This window comes from Atractosteus spatula, chromosome 2, assembly GCF_055471065.1.
Source record: "Atractosteus spatula isolate fAtrSpa1 chromosome 2, fAtrSpa1.hap1, whole genome shotgun sequence".
NCBI classification, from domain to species: domain Eukaryota; kingdom Metazoa; phylum Chordata; class Actinopteri; order Semionotiformes; family Lepisosteidae; genus Atractosteus; species Atractosteus spatula.
Genome location: NC_142707.1, coordinates 69,508,521 through 69,525,829, shown reverse-complemented (window position 1 = coordinate 69,525,829; position 17,309 = coordinate 69,508,521). Strand labels below are relative to the sequence as shown.

The window sequence follows — 17,309 nt, the reverse complement described above, 5'->3', positions numbered from 1 at the left end:
CTCCTCGACAACCCCTCACCCCTTCTCACCCCCGCTCCTCAGCAACCCCCCCTCACCCACGCTCCTCAGCATCCCCTCCTCACCCCCCGCTCCTCACCCCCCCTCCTCACCCCCCGCTCCTCGCCGACCCCTCTCCTCACCCCCGCTCCTCGACCCCTCCTCACCCCCGCTCCTCGACGACCCCTCACCCCCGCTCCTCGACGACCCCTCACCCCCGCTCCTCGCCGACCCCTCCTCACCCCCAGTTCCTCGACAACCCCTCCTCACCCCCAGTTCCTCGACAACCCCCCCTCACCCCCAGTTCCTCGATAACCCCTCCTCACCCACGCTCCTCAGCATCCCCTCCTCACCCCCCGCTCCTCAGCAACCCCTCACCCCCGCTCCTCGACGACCCCTCCTCACCCCCGCTCCTCGACGACCCCTCCTCACCCCCGCTCCTCGACAACCCCTCACCCCCGCTCCTCGACAACCCCTCACCCCCGCTCCTCGACGACCCCTCCTCACCCCCGCTCCTCGACGACCCCTCCTCACCCCCGCTCCTCGACAACCCCTCACCCCCGCTCCTCGACGACCCCTCACCCCCAGCTCCTCGACGACCCCTCCTCACCCCCCGCTCCTCAGCAACCCCTCACCCCCGCTCCTCGACGACCCCTCCTCACCCCCGCTCCTCGACGACCCCTCCTCACCCCCGCTCCTCGACAACCCCTCACCCCCGCTCCTCGACGACCCCTCACCCCCAGCTCCTCGACGACCCCTCCTCACCCCCGCTCCTCAGCAACCCCTCCTCACCCCCTTCTCCTCTTAAATCTTGATTGGTAGAGACTTGTCCAAGTAGACTGACAGCTGTAATTGCTGCCAAAGCTGCTCCTCCCAAGTGCTAGCTGAAGGTGGTCAAAACACTCAGCATTTTCTTTTTTAATTTTCTTTGTAGTTTTTGCTTACATAACTTTTTTCACCCTTGAATGTGAACCTTCAAGTTATGATTAAAAATCAAACAAAATGAGACTGATGATTAGAAGGATCTTTTGCAAGACTCTGTATTTTCAAGACTTTTTTACTGTTTTGCTTCACAAATATGACCAATTTTTCCATCTCCTTTATTTGATTTCCAGTGGTTAGTGGTAATTTCTTTTTTTATTATACAAGGAGATAATCACTTTTTTCACACATTGATGATCTTTAGTTAGTAGTTGTCAATGAAGTGACTGCAGTTTTTAATTTAAAACATTAAACTGTTTTCTCTATTAGGGGTATTTCAATTTATGCATTTAATTACCGTCACTTTGGTTGTACATCATTCAGTACAATAAAAGATAATTTAATAAGAATGATGTTAAATTATCATTTTAAACCATTTAACTTTTGAAACTATTTTTATGTTTACGAAAAAGATCTGCTTTGGATTGGTTTTAAAGGAATAAAGGATCCTTTGATTATATACTGTACATGATAAAATACTTTATAGTTCAATAAAACTGAACTTGCTTTACTGTTTGGGATACCGTACATCTGCATACATTACTGACATTAGTGTGTTCCTGTAAAACAAACATATGGCTTTCTACTGCTGTTTCTCCTGTTTCAAAAGGAAATCATAGATTTCTTTCTTTTGTGCTTTAAGATCAATATAAGCACGTAGTATCATCTTCTTGCAAAATTGTAACAACTCCTAAATGGACTTTTTAATGTAGCACCTGACAAAGTTTCTCAGGGCTCTTAGAAGCAATCTTTATAGATTGATCGTAACACTACTACCACTCAAAGATCTTAAATATCATGCTTGAGGTAACACTGTAAACCCAGCCTGTAAAATTCTAATCTCCCTTTCATAACTACCTGGCTGATTGCTTCTTTACTCAGGCTGAATATGAACAGAACAAAATAGCTGTCTAGCACTAGGTTTTGCTCTGAAATTGCATTCTTTTATGTATCTTTGTACATTGCACAGAAAAACAACTGTCAGTAAATCATAACCTTTTAGAACTTTCTTTCTATGCTATTATGATTACCTGAATCTTTACCATTAAAAAACTTTAGATGTTTTACATATGTTCATATGTTTAAAATTCTGCAATTATTGTATTTTTTTTCAAACATACAGCAGGACATATACAAATAACTGTTTCCTTAAAAAAATTCCAGAAGTAAATTTATTCAGATGTGAAGACATCAGAATATTTGTAGTCACAAAGGAGTTCACTTTAGGTACATCACATGACAAACCATTAAGATGTAGGAAGCAATTTGCTTTTCATACTGTCCTGTTCTCTCTTTATACTGACTGAGTGGAGGTTACTTTTATGCATACTGTACTGTACATGCATTTAGTTCTATAGAATTAATGTTGGCCTATAAATTTGCAAATGAAAATATCATAATGTATACAAATTGTTGGATATATTTTGCAGAATTGAAATAATATAATAAGATCCTTTTTTTATCATAACGGGATACAATATTTATAGGGTGTAAATTTTGATCTTTGTACTATCAATAGTTTAACTATTTGAGCGGCAGCAAGATTGTGGGTCTTTCCACTGGAAAATATCTGTCAAAGATGTTTTTGAAAGCTTATTGATGGGTTGAGACCAAAATGTGTCACTTCTCATGGCTAATAGAAAGAAAAACGGCTTACTTATTGCTCAGCATGCATCACATTTAAAAAAAATCTGCCTCGTATGCTGTTAAAAAGCATTTTTATCAATCTACTGTATGTGCTTTAGAGCCAGTGTTTTATTTATATTATCCTCATGTTGAATTCTGTAAAATTTTTGTATTTTGTATTTCTTTTTGTATTTTGACTTTCATATTTCTCCTGAAAATTTGACTTCACTGCTTTGTTAGATGCAGGGAAATGAGATGCAACATTTAACTCATTAGCCAGTCGCTGTGGGATTTCCCAGGATGCAGAGGGCAATTAACTCGATACCCCCCAGTTTAGGCCTCATTTGGCTAGGGTACACTCAGCTTTTCCAGCCAAGACACGTCGGGCACCAGAGTTTGTGCCCAGTCCTCTGATCAGCACGCCCTGTCCTGTCAGACTCTGTGAGCTGGCATCATGTTGAATGGCAGTGTTAGAGGAATTGTCTGTATTGTCCTCCGTGAACAGTTGGTGCAAGAGTTGTAAACATAAAGGGTCTAAGAACTGCTGGTTCCAAACTGGCAGAGTATGAGACAGAATCGCCTTATTATTTTCTCTTTTGTTTTAAATTAATGTTCTAAAAACAGGAGATGAACTTTTAAAAGAACAGTATCATAGGGTTCTTTTAAACCATGTAGTTTTAAGTAGGGAGTCAGCATGCGTAGGCTGCAAAGGAATAAGTAGAGGTTTGTTCCATGCTGAAAACAAGAGAAGAAGGCTCCACAGCCAGAACGTTGCGTTTTTCTTCTCTTTTCAGCATGGACTAAACCTTTTACTTCCTTTTTTTTAAACCATGTATTGAACCATATAATGCTATCAGTGTCATAAATTGTTTGATAAAGGTTTTGTTGTTCATAACATTTTTTATAACAATGCTCACCAATCTAAACCAAATTACTCAGATGGGAAAGACGGTCCTAAATCTGATTAGTGAAGTCGACTGGCATCGTCTCCTTTGAGATTCTAATGGACAGGGAACCAGAAGAGTGCAATGAGCATAGATACAGAGAAAATGTATGAACAGCAGGACTACAACCATCTGAAGGGCAGCAGACAGTAATGCACAGAGTTCAGAGTTCACAGAATGTGGCCATTGTGACGGCTACGAGGGGACATTTTCAACAGAAGATTTTGTGGGAAAATTATAGCAGAATTTATCCTCTTTTTTCAAATGATTATTGCCTTTTCATAATCAGTTCTTCCTTAGTTGTATGTTAAATAATTGATTACCTTTACTGTTTGTTCTTGCATTTTTGTTTGCAACTAATTTAAATATTAGTGTGAGTTGGTGCATATTTGACTAAGCTCGCCACGTACCCTGATGAATTTAGCAGCCTATTGAACTCAGTTCAGTGTTCATTCATGATCAATGTATTGATTCTTTTCTATTGGCCTTCTTGCAAAATGTCAGATATTAAAAGCATCAAGAATCAGGGTTTTTGCATTTTTATTTTTTTAAGCAGCCTGATGCATGTGAATTTGATCAAGTAAAGGTTTTCTCAGCATCTTATGCTCGGGCAGTGTGAAGACTATTCCCCTTGTCTGTAAATGACAGATTCTCCCGAGAAGACTACATCGTATTGTAAAATCCGCCATTATTCAACAATTTTCAAGCTACTAATGTGGATTTTTAATATGGGACTCAATTACTTTTTGCCTAATCTGTGGCATAGAATCCTCTCTTGTCATTAAGACCAGTATACCTGGTTGTGCTACCCTGAAGGACCAGCCTTGACATTCATAAAAATGCAATTTGGCCTAGTTTATTGTCTGTAAAGCTGATATGAAAAATGAATCTGCTTTTTTAGCTTTAAACTTTTTAGCTTTATTAGATTTATTAATTTCCATGATGCTGAGTTTTGTGTGACTTGGCTTTTTGAGAGAAAGAAGTTATTTGCCATATTGCTTTTGTAATAGAATCTGCACTTCCTGAGGTTCCTCTGTGATTTTATGAAGTGATGTAATTATTGAGATATCATAGAAATATCATAGTACTCATAGAAATAAATAGTACACACCATAAGGGGTCTTAACACTAAAGGGTTTATTTACTCTTTTTTATGGAAAAAGATTAACCTTTGAAACCACAAAAGTGAAAACCCATCTGAAAATCCCGAAGTCTGTAAACAGGTGTGGTTTTCAGATGAAAAGCTATGTAATCTCCAGGCTGTCACAGTAACAGAGTAGCAGTAGAACTAAAGAGCACAATTGCCGAATGACTGTAGCGATTTCCCAGCTTGCTTTCTCGTGTGCGTCATTTCATTCGCGTAAAGAAAAAGAAGCACATTTGACAAGCAGAGGGGTACCGCATCAGAACTCTTCAGACCTGAAGTCAGAGCACAGAGTATTACCCATAGTGTCATTACATGAGAAGAAGGAATGGGGAGCACTGAAAAGAGGCACCCAAGGAGCACTGGTACTGTAGTTGTTCTCAACAGTAGTGAACCTGGGTAGACCTACCACTTGTCTTGGTGAATCTAAATCTTGGGATTTGTTAAATGAAGAAATTTAAAGATTATTTGGGACCAAACTCCGAGAAACCTTCAGCCCTCAAGGGGTGTCTCATCCTGGCCTGGCGGTCTTGTGTCTGCAGGTTTCCTGGGTCTTTCCAAAACACTGGATTGGACACCTCTGCCCTAGTAACCAGCAGGTTACTTGCTTTAATTCATCAGTAGGTTACAGATATTCCGAATCATTGGAGACAGGTGACCTATAAGGTGAACACAATTAAGGCTCTTCAGGACCAGTGGTAGAAACTCCTGATCTACAGGATGCTCATGGAAGGAGGAAACTGCTGCACATCATTAAAATCTAATAATGTGCTTCAGTGTCAATGAAAAATGCTGTCATCACAATCACCTGTGTGTATGACTCTACATATGGCTGGAAATATAGTGTGTGTGAATGTAACAGAGCAGTGGCCAGTCAGATTGAAGTTAGGAGCAGTTTACAGGTCAGTGATCCTCTTGATTGATAAACAGGAAAGTTTGTATAATTGAAGTTCACACAGAAAATGTGAGCCAAGTGGTCAGTCAGTAAGGATGAAGGGACCAGACCCACATGGGAAAAGACAGTCTCTCGCTGAAAATTGAATTCTGTCTTCGTAGTGTCTTACTTCCAGTGAGGGGTTCTGTAGGTTCAGCACCTTTTCAGTATTTTAAAGTAATCTTTTGTGGCATTTGGTTTGCACTGATGTTTAAAGTTTTAAAGGTGTGACATTTAAACAATATGACAGCTCTCTGACATATTGGCTTTATTGTGACATTTCTAAATTTTCCCCCTGGAATTGTTATAATTATAGCCCAAGATTGCTTACAGTCTTTTATGTGTTCTAGTTCTCTGATTATGCATAATGAGTGGCTCTCATAGTCTTTAGTAAAAAATCATGCTTGAACACAGAGCTCTAATTTGATTATTTTAAGTGTTCTGTGGCGATTTTGAACAAACTAAAATTCAGCATATCTTTATGTTTGCAAAGCTTGCGTAGATACAACCTTAAATTTAGTATGTTCTTTAGCTGTAGGAGTGATTGTGACTTTTGCAAGCTACATGGTTTTGGGTCTCATAATATAATGGAGGGATAATATGTGAGCAAAACTTGAAACTTGCAAATGGTATAAAAATGTGTTGTATTGCAAATAGCTTAACACCAGTACAAGTAATGCAAGAGGTCTTAAAATACAATGGTACAGTTGTAACCATTTAAGGTTAAGTAATTTAGAGATCATCCGGGACAAAATTCTTGGAAAATTTATCAATAACATGCAGCCATTCCCAATATTTAGAAGCAGGTGTCCTAAGATCGTATTAAAAGATCTTTGATCCATCTGACCCATATGCTGTAGTGACCTAGAAGACTAATTGGACTGGGCTTCTCCAGAACCAGGGATGGAGACCTCTGCACTAGACGATGTGGAGAAGTTAAAACAAAAAGTGAACAAAATGCTTGGATGCATTTTGGATGCAATGAAAAATATTCCTGGAGTGAAAAGGATTGTCATACTACCACAGGCTACGGGAACTCAGTCATTTTAGGTTTTTGAGCCTGGAACTTAGTTAGCTTAGCAGTTCCAAATCCTGGAAGGTATTGATCAAGCCCACACAGGGGAATCTTTCAAAATCAACAGGAACACAGGGACCCGGAAAATAAGTTTTGGGCTCTTCAGGACGGACAACAGGAGATACACCTTTACACAGTTAAAGCTGTACATGTCTGAAACCAACATCAAGGACATGGTTCGGGCTGACATAGTGGGATGCTTTAAGAAAGGAATCGGTAGAGATCATAAAACTTTCAGCCACTAGCAGTCAGCCGAGCTCATGGGCCTGTTTGTCATGTTTCTTGCGTTCTTGAAGTACGTTCTTGCACCGCCTCCGAGTCGGCAGCCTGCGGGCTTCGGGTCGGCGGTCTGGGCGAGCAGTCCAGCAGCTCGCCGCTGGCAGGATGTGCTCGGTTTGTGCTTCCTGTGAAGGGTCGTGTCAGTGAAGTCGCCCTGATGAGAATGCCCCAACCCCAAAATCAAGCTTTTCACAGGCGCAGGATCTGTCCCCTCAGCTGTCAGCTGCAAGGAAGCGCCTTGAGTATCCAGCCTCCGTTTCAGGAGAGTAAATACTGGGCAACGATTCCCCCTTCTCTCGACTGGGGGCCAGAAGGCTCTTTAGATCTTTGTCTAGTTATCCGGCAGCAGCTAATCTTTTATAGGAAGTCGTTGAGCATTTTTCATCACGTTTTGTGATGTCTGAGGTAATTTGACTTCTGAGCAAGGGAGAAGCCCAAAAAGTGGTTTTAATTCGTGAAAGTGTGTTTTCCACACACGAGCAACTGCTAATGCCTTCAGAATATTTTTTTCTGATTTATGCTTTCTTAGTACAGTCAAGAGACTCTTGATTTGTTTTAGATGTCCTGGGGTGCCGTAAAGTCTGTATTTGTGTACCATTTGCATAACGATATTCTGGGACCCACTGTACCTTAGTAAAAACTCTCTCCATTTGCATAGTTGTGCTTTCTAGAATTTTGCTGGGCTGCGTGGGAAAAAAACGAAATTACACATTAATTACACCAAAGCACAGCTCTGAATGTATGGAGCTGCTGGCACATAGTGTCTGCTGTAGGGCGAAGCACTTCAGTGGGTACTCCTGCTGTATATACGGAGTGATTGGGGGTAAAGAGCACTGTGCAGTGTCATCGTTGTTATTAATTATATCAGGTGATTGTATATCAAATGTATGCTCCAAAACTTGTATCTGCCATCGATATCTGGCAGATGACATTTAATGTACATGTACATGTTAATGTAGGTGCTTCTTTCGCTTAATGAAATTGTAATTTTACTAGTGAAATGGTAAAACTTTAGAATGTGATTCATTTTACAGAGAACAGAATGATCCAAAGAATGCTGCGCAGAGCAGATTTGTCTATGGGCACACGACTCCTGGATTCTCCTCACCGTTTGCCACCTATCACTAACAATCACCACATCACATTTCACTTGAACATTCACAAATGTAACGTAACAGGATGTTTATAAACCATGTTACACATTTACAGTGTGCACATTTTAAATAGTTTGTAATGTGTGTAATCATTTTTTTGGGGGAGTTCAGTCGCCTGGTTTGGAGAGGACTTGGAACTCACCCCAAAAAATGTAATGCGCTCTTATCGGAAAGTAGATCTTAAATGCCACGTCTTTGATTTATGATGATGATGATTGCGATCATTTTTCAGGAACATGTTTGCCACAGAGCTCGAGAAGTGCCTTCTGTCGGCAGTGCTGAACAGACTGAATTTTTTTAAGCTTCCCAGCCAAGTTGTGGAAGCCGTGGAAGAAGAACTTTCAGAACGTTTAAGAGGAGGTCATTTATGTAGCTATTTAGCTCTTTTGGTAATTAACAGCTTGATTGGGGTAATTTTTGATCATTCTTACTTGTTGTGCAGCTAAGGTTCCTCAAAAAAGTATTCCCCTAATGTCCCATTTTGTTGCATCAGAAGTGATGTACAGGTATGCACTTTTTTTAAAGTGCACATTTTTAATGAAAAAACTGAATAAAGACAATCTAGTCTGTGCCATTCCAAGGTCCTTACTTGAATCTGCTAAAAAATATGTGGCGCGTCTTAAACAAATTGCTGTCTGTCCCCAATTCTCAGGCAGCTTAGCGCAAACAAAGGTGCTCTCATCAATAGAACAAGTATGCAATCAGCATATTTTAGTTTTTGATTTTCCCATCCGGTTCTTTTGAGACTGAACTCGTTTTAATTCATGAAAACATTCAGTTTCAACCTGCAGTTTTGGATGAAAAGATCACTTGAAGATATATAAGGATGCAATGCTGAGAGTGAATTTCTAGCTCAATAGAATGGGGCCTCCTTGGAAGGGGGTGAAAACATTTCGCAAGGCGCTGCACATACTCTACCATTGTTTCTTTGAAGGGGTGGCTGATGCGATCCTCAGACCAGTTAGCTACTAGCAACCCAGTGGGCTAGATGGGTTGAATGGTGTCATCTCTTTTGTAGATTTACTTACCTACTGCCACACTGCAAATCTAGAAAATTGGTCCTCTCTGTACGGCCTGCTTTGCCAGAAGAGAAACTCTCCACTAGCACCAGAAGCAGAGGTATTTGCACTGACATTCGGGTGCAACTCACTTATTACAACCTCTTGTTGGAAGTGGGCCTTGGACTGTGTGCAGCACAGGGCAAAAACATTCTTGCTCTGTACAGTAGGCAGCATCCTGCAATTTAGCCTTCCAGCCTTGACTGTGATTTAGTTACTCCTTCTGAAATTCGGCACAGTTTTCAGCTCAGACAGGGATGCAGCTGGTGTTTGAAGTGGGTGCTGAATCAGTAAGAAGCAAGTGGTGATAATAAGCAAGCGAGACCTTTCTTTAATTACCCAAGCTTGAAAGGCGAGCACGGCTGTTCCAAAATGCATGTCTGTTCCCACTTACTGAACACCTGTGGCTGGTTCATTTTTCTAACAGGTTCATTTTTACTGTCCCTTTCAATTAAACAACACCTCTTTAAATCAAACGTGTACTTAGGGGTGCATGTTCTTTCCGTGTTCTTTTTGTGCACATTACTGACCAGTTCATCTGTGGCATGGACAAAGACAGTACATGGACAGGTTATTAGAGGGATCAAATCATTTTCATTTTTAAATGGTTTTGTTCTCGCCGATTATAAGATTTAGTCCTGAATTTAAATGCCCGAACTGCACTTAGCTGCATCTCGCTGTTTGAAAACTGCACAAAATTCTGTCAGGAACAAATGCTGCCTAGTCTGTTCCTAACTTTATATACCCGGGGTTATACCTCAGGCTGCGATGCTGAGAGGGAGTTTCTGCTCCTGTAGCTTGTGCTGACAGTTGAGCTCTTTTTCTTCTCTGACAAATTCAAGGGCAGTCTGCAAAGCAGGGCATCACGGCAACACAGAGTACCAGCACCTGACCGCCTACATTTTTGAGCCCTCATCTCTGGATAAAGAAATATCCCTTGGGCGCATTTTCAGCTGGTACAGAGTTTGATTTTGTTAGTTTGATAAAGGAGCAGCCCAAATGACATTGTTTCATTCTAGAGAAATAAGATCCAAGTAGGATCTTCATGCAACCGGTAAGCAGCTGACAGGAGAATGCCAGAAGGGCTTCTCAGCTCTGAGCAGAATGCCTCATTGACAGCAGCTGATCGTGTGCCTATGGAGTGTTTTCTGATGCAACTGGTGGGCTTGTTAGAACCCCTCGTTGTGTTGCTGGAGTGAATTTCTTCACACAAGTGTCCGATTGGCATCTGCGATGACTAAAATATTGTGCAGCGGGCTTATTGCATTTGCAATTCTTACATTTTATTTTGTGATGCACGTACCTCTTTGAAAAGCCAGGAAATTAAAAAAAAAACAACCGTTGCAGCCGCCCGCGGAAAAATCAGTTTACTTTCAGAGCTGTGAGGCAACCTGCAGAATATGAAAGCCTGCATTCCAGCGTATTCTGTGGAAGCTGGCGGTTGAAATATCATTTCTGTTCTGCGGATTCTGATTTAAGGTGCTGACCTTGACACGAATGAGTTCCTGGCTTTGCTTTCTCTCGGAGGCGTTTCATAATAAACAAAGAGTAAAAGCAATTAGTGAAGCCTGTTGTTTGTTTGTTCTGGTTTGTGCCTCTTCCCTGTACCCATATACATCTTTCACCACATACTAACCTTTAAGAGCAGAGCACATCAGGAGACATGCAGGCAGCAACTGAATAGTCTGATAAGTGGAATTCTGGGGCCTGTGTTTACGTTGTGAAATATCACCCTTGAAAAACAATGATAGCTCTTTGTAAAGAGTAGAGGAGTTTATTGCCATGTGTACATGTATGTTAGAATTCTTATTCACACTGATCTCTCAGGACATACAGTACATAGTACAGCAGAAAACACCACACAGCGTAAATGATGTAGTTAAGTGTGATACCACTGATGCACAGAAATGAAAACAGATGGAAAATTTTCTTTCCGTGTGCTAAATACTATAGAATGACCGGTAAATAGATGTTATCCATCTTTCAGATGTCTTCTTTCAGCTCAGGACCTGAATAACCAAGTTATTGGTTATTGGCACCAAGAATATTTTTAATGTGACGCTGTCACACATTTAGAGACAAGCAAACAGCATTTGATCTATATATATATTCTTGTTTTGTAAAAGAAAAAAGAAAAGCCCCATAATGTGCATTACAGTACATCAAAGTAATTAAACACTACTGCTGAAGTAAAAGGACTGTGGTCAGTAAATACTGTAGGTTATTGTGAAGATCCATCATACTCATGCAGGTGTTTGTAGCTCTTTGATCCATTAAGTAATAACTTGAAAGATTCTGTTCATTTGGCACGCACACGACATGGTGATTTTCATCACACCGTCTCTTTTATCTCTGTTGTGGATAGATCCTTTATAAATGTTCCACATCTTCCTTATATCCAGGGTTCAGCTGGGATTGTGGTCTTTTAGTTGTGTGTTATTTTCTTTTTAAAGTGGATTAGCCACTTGTTTTCTACCCATTCCAATGTGATGCTGACAGTTCTTTAGCAGCGTATCTGCTATGCTAGAAAGAGAATGAGCAGTACATCCATCGGACAAGCCCACTTGTCAGAGCCCCTTGGACTTGGACACTGCAGGCCCTTAGAGAACAGGTAGCACCGATAGGAGGGCATCTCTCCCCAGTGTCACTGCATTGTCACAGGTGCTGAGAGGTTCCAGGATTCGCTGTTGTGCAGCATGCATGTGGATGTCCATCTCATCTCCAGGGGAATGCCAGTCCCAGTCGTCTTGCAATTTTGTTTTTGCTCAGCCTCTCAGCCTCAAAACAGTGATGTCTGGACTATAGGGCTCAACCTATGTAGAAGCACTTACATTTTCATGCATCATTGCATAGTAGTTTATCGCAGAACCTCATGCGTCTGACTTTGTGGAAATCGCTGTCCTAGAAATGTTTTAGTACTGTACCTTGCATCCCACTTATTAGAATCACATTTATCCTTGACTATTGTATTTCTTTTAAGCAGCTGAGTCTTAAAAGCAGACTTACAAAGTATGAGTGAAATTGCTATATTTTTTCACTTTGTTTCCTTTACCATTGCTAACTTACTTTGATTTCAAACATGTTTGACATGGATGAAGATCATGCCCAACTTAAAAGAACATCCGCCTCTTCGGCTTTCATCTGCTGAAAGCGTTTCCTACACCTACCATGTGGGCGTGGATGTAAACAGCACAGTTTTTTTCAAAATAGGAATTACTCTGTACTTTACATGCTTGGTGCTTAATGCAGCTAGATATTCGATCAGATTCAAACGTTATTAGCTAATTATGCATCATTGCACTCAATTCAGTATCATATTACATAGAGCGGTTATGTCAAGAGAAGTGACACAGCAGATAGTTTCTTAGAAGAAGGGTATATAAACGAGGTCAATGTAGAAATAATTTTGCCCCAGTGCTTTTGGTCACTGTAAGTGGCCGATTCTCGTAGAAATATTTATTCTAAGTGAACAGTATGCATGGGAACATAATCATTTTCAGCTAAGCCTGTTCTGCTTTCTTTTTTTAGCTCCTGGAAGGAAGTTTTACCTCTCAAGTTAGTCATGAAGTAGACGGTCTTATTTTCCAGCCTGTAGGGGTAAGTATCATATATTCTGACATTAATCTTGTAAATGACAGCTCTCCATCTCTCCAAAAACATGATTGTCTGTCACAGACGTTTGTACGAACAATTCACATTTGTGCACTAATTCACATTGAGGTTTTTCACATGTATTGTAGTCTCCATACTGGATTGACAAGTATTGATTGGTTCCATTGGTTTCACTTTGTATCTCAATCTTTTATCATCCTTAATTTATCCTTCCCTGTATAGACACAAATATCTGTGCTAAGTGTCCTCCTGGTTTCACGTCATTCAGTACGAAAGAACTGCAAATAAATGCCGAGCTCCAGGATCAGTGGATGTGACCAGCTTCTCATAATGAAAACCCTTTCTACAGTGTGTTCCTGAATAAGAACTTTTTGTTATTAGTTGGAGGAAAAGGACATTTAAATCCCGTTTTAAGGAAATAATTAGAGTTTGGAATTTACATTAGTAGAATCTAAAGTATTAAAGAAATTTCAGTAACCATTCTAAATTTTTCTGAAAGAACTTCCCATCATCACTCCATCATTAATGATTTCTAATATAGATCATTAATTATTCCAAGATGCCTCAGCTTAACTTAAATGTCCTCATTAATTTAGTGGGAATTACAATCTTAAAAACACTGAGCAGTGAATTTAATTTGAAAACCTTTGATATGCCAATTAAAGGGGACCTGCAGTACAAATTTCTCAGACCGGTTATTAAATCTCAGTAACAAAATACATTTATTGACGGTGTAGAAAAAAATCACAGATTTTCAATTAAGCACAAAATCGTGAAATTTTTGAAAGTATTGTAAGTGGCCATGTTGTCGCAAACTCTCAGTCGAATTCCCATGAATTGTGATGCGAAGCGGCTCTTCCTGCTCACTAGTCCCTGTGATAACTATTGTACTGTGAAGTACAAGCAAATAAGTACAGGTTGTGCAGACATTTCACCGCAGAAATGTTCCAACGTGGTCTGCATGCAGAGTTAACAAGTAAGTAGTATTTGTCAGCAAAAACGTCTCAAAGTCGAGAGCAGTATTTCTATGGGATTTAAAGAGATGTATTCACAAGCCTGACTGTTTACAATGCAATAGGGCCCCGTAACCTCATCAGAGATTTTGTTGCCTCGTTCTGAGTCGCAGAACATGGTGCTGCGCATACCTGGAAATGTTGTCTATTTTCTGATGTACATTGCAGGTTTTACAAGTTACTGTGTACATTTTACTTTCATCGTGGTTTGAAATGCACCCATCAACTTACTGTTGATTCTTTCTAACCACGAAATATAAAAATAGCATTGCAGTTCCCTTTAAAAACGTTGTCACGCTGACTCTACTACACTGAAGGAGTCATGAATATAGGCACCTTCTTCCTTGACAATGGTATTATGCATGTTTATTAAATGGGATTAATGTTGTATTCAGAATCTATGACCATTTCACAGTGATATATTTTATGTTTAAATAGTTATGAAAAAATCAAGATATAGGGTTTGATAATTATTTCCGTAACTCTGAGAAGTCCCTGGAGATGTAGAAATACATATTCACGATTAATCAATACGTTAAGACACACACAAACAGTATATAAAGACAGTAAATGTGTATTTAAACTCTGAATGAATATTTCTGTAATTCCAAATAAAGGAAAGGAGAATAGTGACAGCCAGAGCTGAGAGACAAATGTGTTTTAATTTCATACTGCTACAGTGTTCCCTTGCCTTGGAGCTACCTGAATAATAATTTATAACACGCTGAACATTGCTGTGATGGAGGTGTTGTTTAGATAAATTCTCTGATTATAGTGCTTTCTTTGAAATGATCTTTCTTTCTGCAAAAGGTGATCGTCACGCTTTCTATTCCAATTTTTGCTGCACCTTTGTTTTCTAGTTATTGATTTTAAACCTGCTTTTCAAACAGCAGGAGTAGCTTTAAAGCCTGATGGAGGGAGTGAAGGAATACAAACGGCTCTCTTCTGAAAGCACGAGATTCTGGAAGTGAAATAGATAAATTAAGGAGAATTTTCCTGTCAGCCGTTGAACGAAAAAGCGAATATTATGATGTCGAATTACGACTTCATCACAATGCTAGGGAAACCGCACGTGTGAAATAGTCCAGAGCTGTGTCACATGGAGTTTGCAATCCCAGTATTGCTGCTGATCAAATGATGCTCTAAAGTGAAAAGCTCAAGAGATCTTCGTGTTCTTCATGCATAGCAGGCACTGGGACTCAGCCCATGTAGTTTTTCTGCTTTTTGCTTTTAAATGAAATCTCCAGCTGGCTTTGGCTTTGATCCCACCCCCTTTGGAGCTGCCGAATCCGAAACGAGCACGATTGATCCGTTGTTGGCATGGCTGGTCGCAGGACACCCCCCCTCGTGCCTGACCCGCCCAGGGGAGGTGGCAGAGTGGTCTTGCCTGGACCACGCACCTGGTCTTCCTGCTGCGTCACTGTGAGAGTGGCGGCCCTCATCGATATAGACCAGAGGCACCTAAACACCTCGCGGGTCATAGCGTTTGCTTTGCTCAGTGACCGATCCAGTCTATTGCAGATACGTTTTCCATCACTGCTGGGGGAATCCTAGTCACAGCTGGCTAAAGACACAGCCGAGATCCAAACACTGTCTGGACTGTAAGGCTCCGCTCCTGTGCTCTGTGCGCACGCCTCGGCTGGTTCTGTCTTTGCATAGATCATTTCTCTTAATCAAAAGGCGCCTCTGTATGATTTTATGCAGTGATTGGGAAGAATCTGATGTCATCGATAGAGGATTAATCTCCCCCCATTGAAAGAGGGGAGAATGCCAAATAATACATTGGTCAGGGTCAGTGTTAATTCAGTGATGAGCTTTTCGTGCTGAACACTTTTCTGAACACAAGGTGTGTGTCAGCTAGTAGATTTCATTATTTTGTATTAACATAAAATAGAAGATAACTAATGAATTCAAGGTACCCATCTTGTATGTCTGTGTTTGAGACATGTAGATACTGTGAAGTATCAAAAAGTGGATAAGCACCTCTAAAATGCAATTATGAAAGAAGTCATATAATTTTAACTCAATATAATCAGCTCATTTTCTGCAAAGACAGTAAAAGACACTAGTTTTTAATTCTTTTTAAATCAGAATAGGTCCCAAGCAAAGCCACAGGAGCTGTAATCGCAGTAAAGGAATTGTAGTTTTTTTTAACAATGACTTAAAGTTATAATTGGAAAATGTTAAAAGCGTTATAATTTATCTGTTTACAGCAGTCCTAAGATACAAAAGAATTTGTCAATTAATGCAAATGTGAGCGGACACATCCGTAATGCAATTACACTTTATAAACCAAGAGCACCTCTTTCACCAGCCTAATTGGTCATTTAGTATTAGAATTAATCATTTAGTATTGCTGTCATTTAAATTATTAAAATCAGTGTGCTTGTTACTATCCTCATCTCCATAAATTACACAGTCATGTGTTTCACTGTTTGCATATTTAGTGAGCTTCTTTTGAAACACTGAATTTTGATTTTCAGAAGACATGACTGTATAGACTACAATAAGTGGTTAAGAAGAAGTTCTTTTTCTTGTTCACACAGTATGTAGAAATATCGTCCTTGCTTTCTGTGTGTCTGGAGAGGAATCTTGTGTTTCTCAGAGAAGCAGCCTGAACATGTGAGCACACAGCCTGTGCCTAATTAACGAAGATGAAGAGCCGGGCACACTGATGATAGACTTTTCTGCATCTGACTTCATTGATTATGTGATGAACAAAGCCAAAGGACACATATCTGAGCCCAAACTGCAGTTTCTTCAATATTTCAGTGGTTTTAAAATTTAAAAAAGTTAGCAAAACGTCTTTAGGGGTGTTTTTCTCTGGCCTTCAGGTTTTAACACGAGTCTAGTCAGCATAGGTTTGGGTGATGAATAATTCCTAGGAAATTTTAAAAAAATGCTCTCAGGCTATGAAAGAAAACGCTCTGTATATAAAGTCAAACAGGGTGCATTTGTCTGTGTTTTTTCACTTGGGAAGACTTTTTCCGAATTTGAGCTGAGCTCAGAGTGCAGACTTTCTTTTTTTTCTTCAGGGCATTTTTGGACATGATTGCACCTAAGAAAATTGCATCTTGTGCGGACAAAAAGTGTTCATGGAACAGCATCGCGAACTCTTTCTGTTCTGCTTCTGGTATGTTGTTAAAAAAGTCCATTCCCCCCCAAAAATTGGCATAATTAGGTTGGACCACAATAACCGCATTTTCGCTGTAGTGATCAATATCCGTGTATGCAATCTTGTAACCTAATTTTAGTATAAGCAGTATATAAGAGTATCTTGTAGTAGTTCAGGTGGGGAGCTGCGTCAGCATGCATAGGCTGCAAAGGAACAAGTAATAGGTTTATTCCATGCTGAAAAAAAGAAGAAAGAAAACACAACGTTTCGGCCGTGGAGCCTTCTTCAGGTGTGTCACACATCTGAAGAAGGCTCCACGGCCGAAACGTTGTGTTTTCTTTCTTCTTTTTTTCAGCATGGAATAAACCTATTACTTG

At 40.3% G+C, this 17,309-nt stretch overlaps 1 protein-coding gene across 1 annotated transcript in view; it reads left to right on the top strand.

Moving 5' to 3' along the window:
* rngtt (RNA guanylyltransferase and 5'-phosphatase) overlaps positions 1-17,309 on the top strand; it is a 171,053-nt gene that overhangs the window by 104,114 nt on the left and 49,630 nt on the right. Inside the window, exon 12 of the mRNA XM_088904819.1 lies at positions 12,721-12,789. Within this exon, the coding sequence (XP_088760945.1) occupies positions 12,721-12,789 (69 nt within the window). The remainder of the gene's footprint in view (positions 1-12,720; positions 12,790-17,309) is intronic.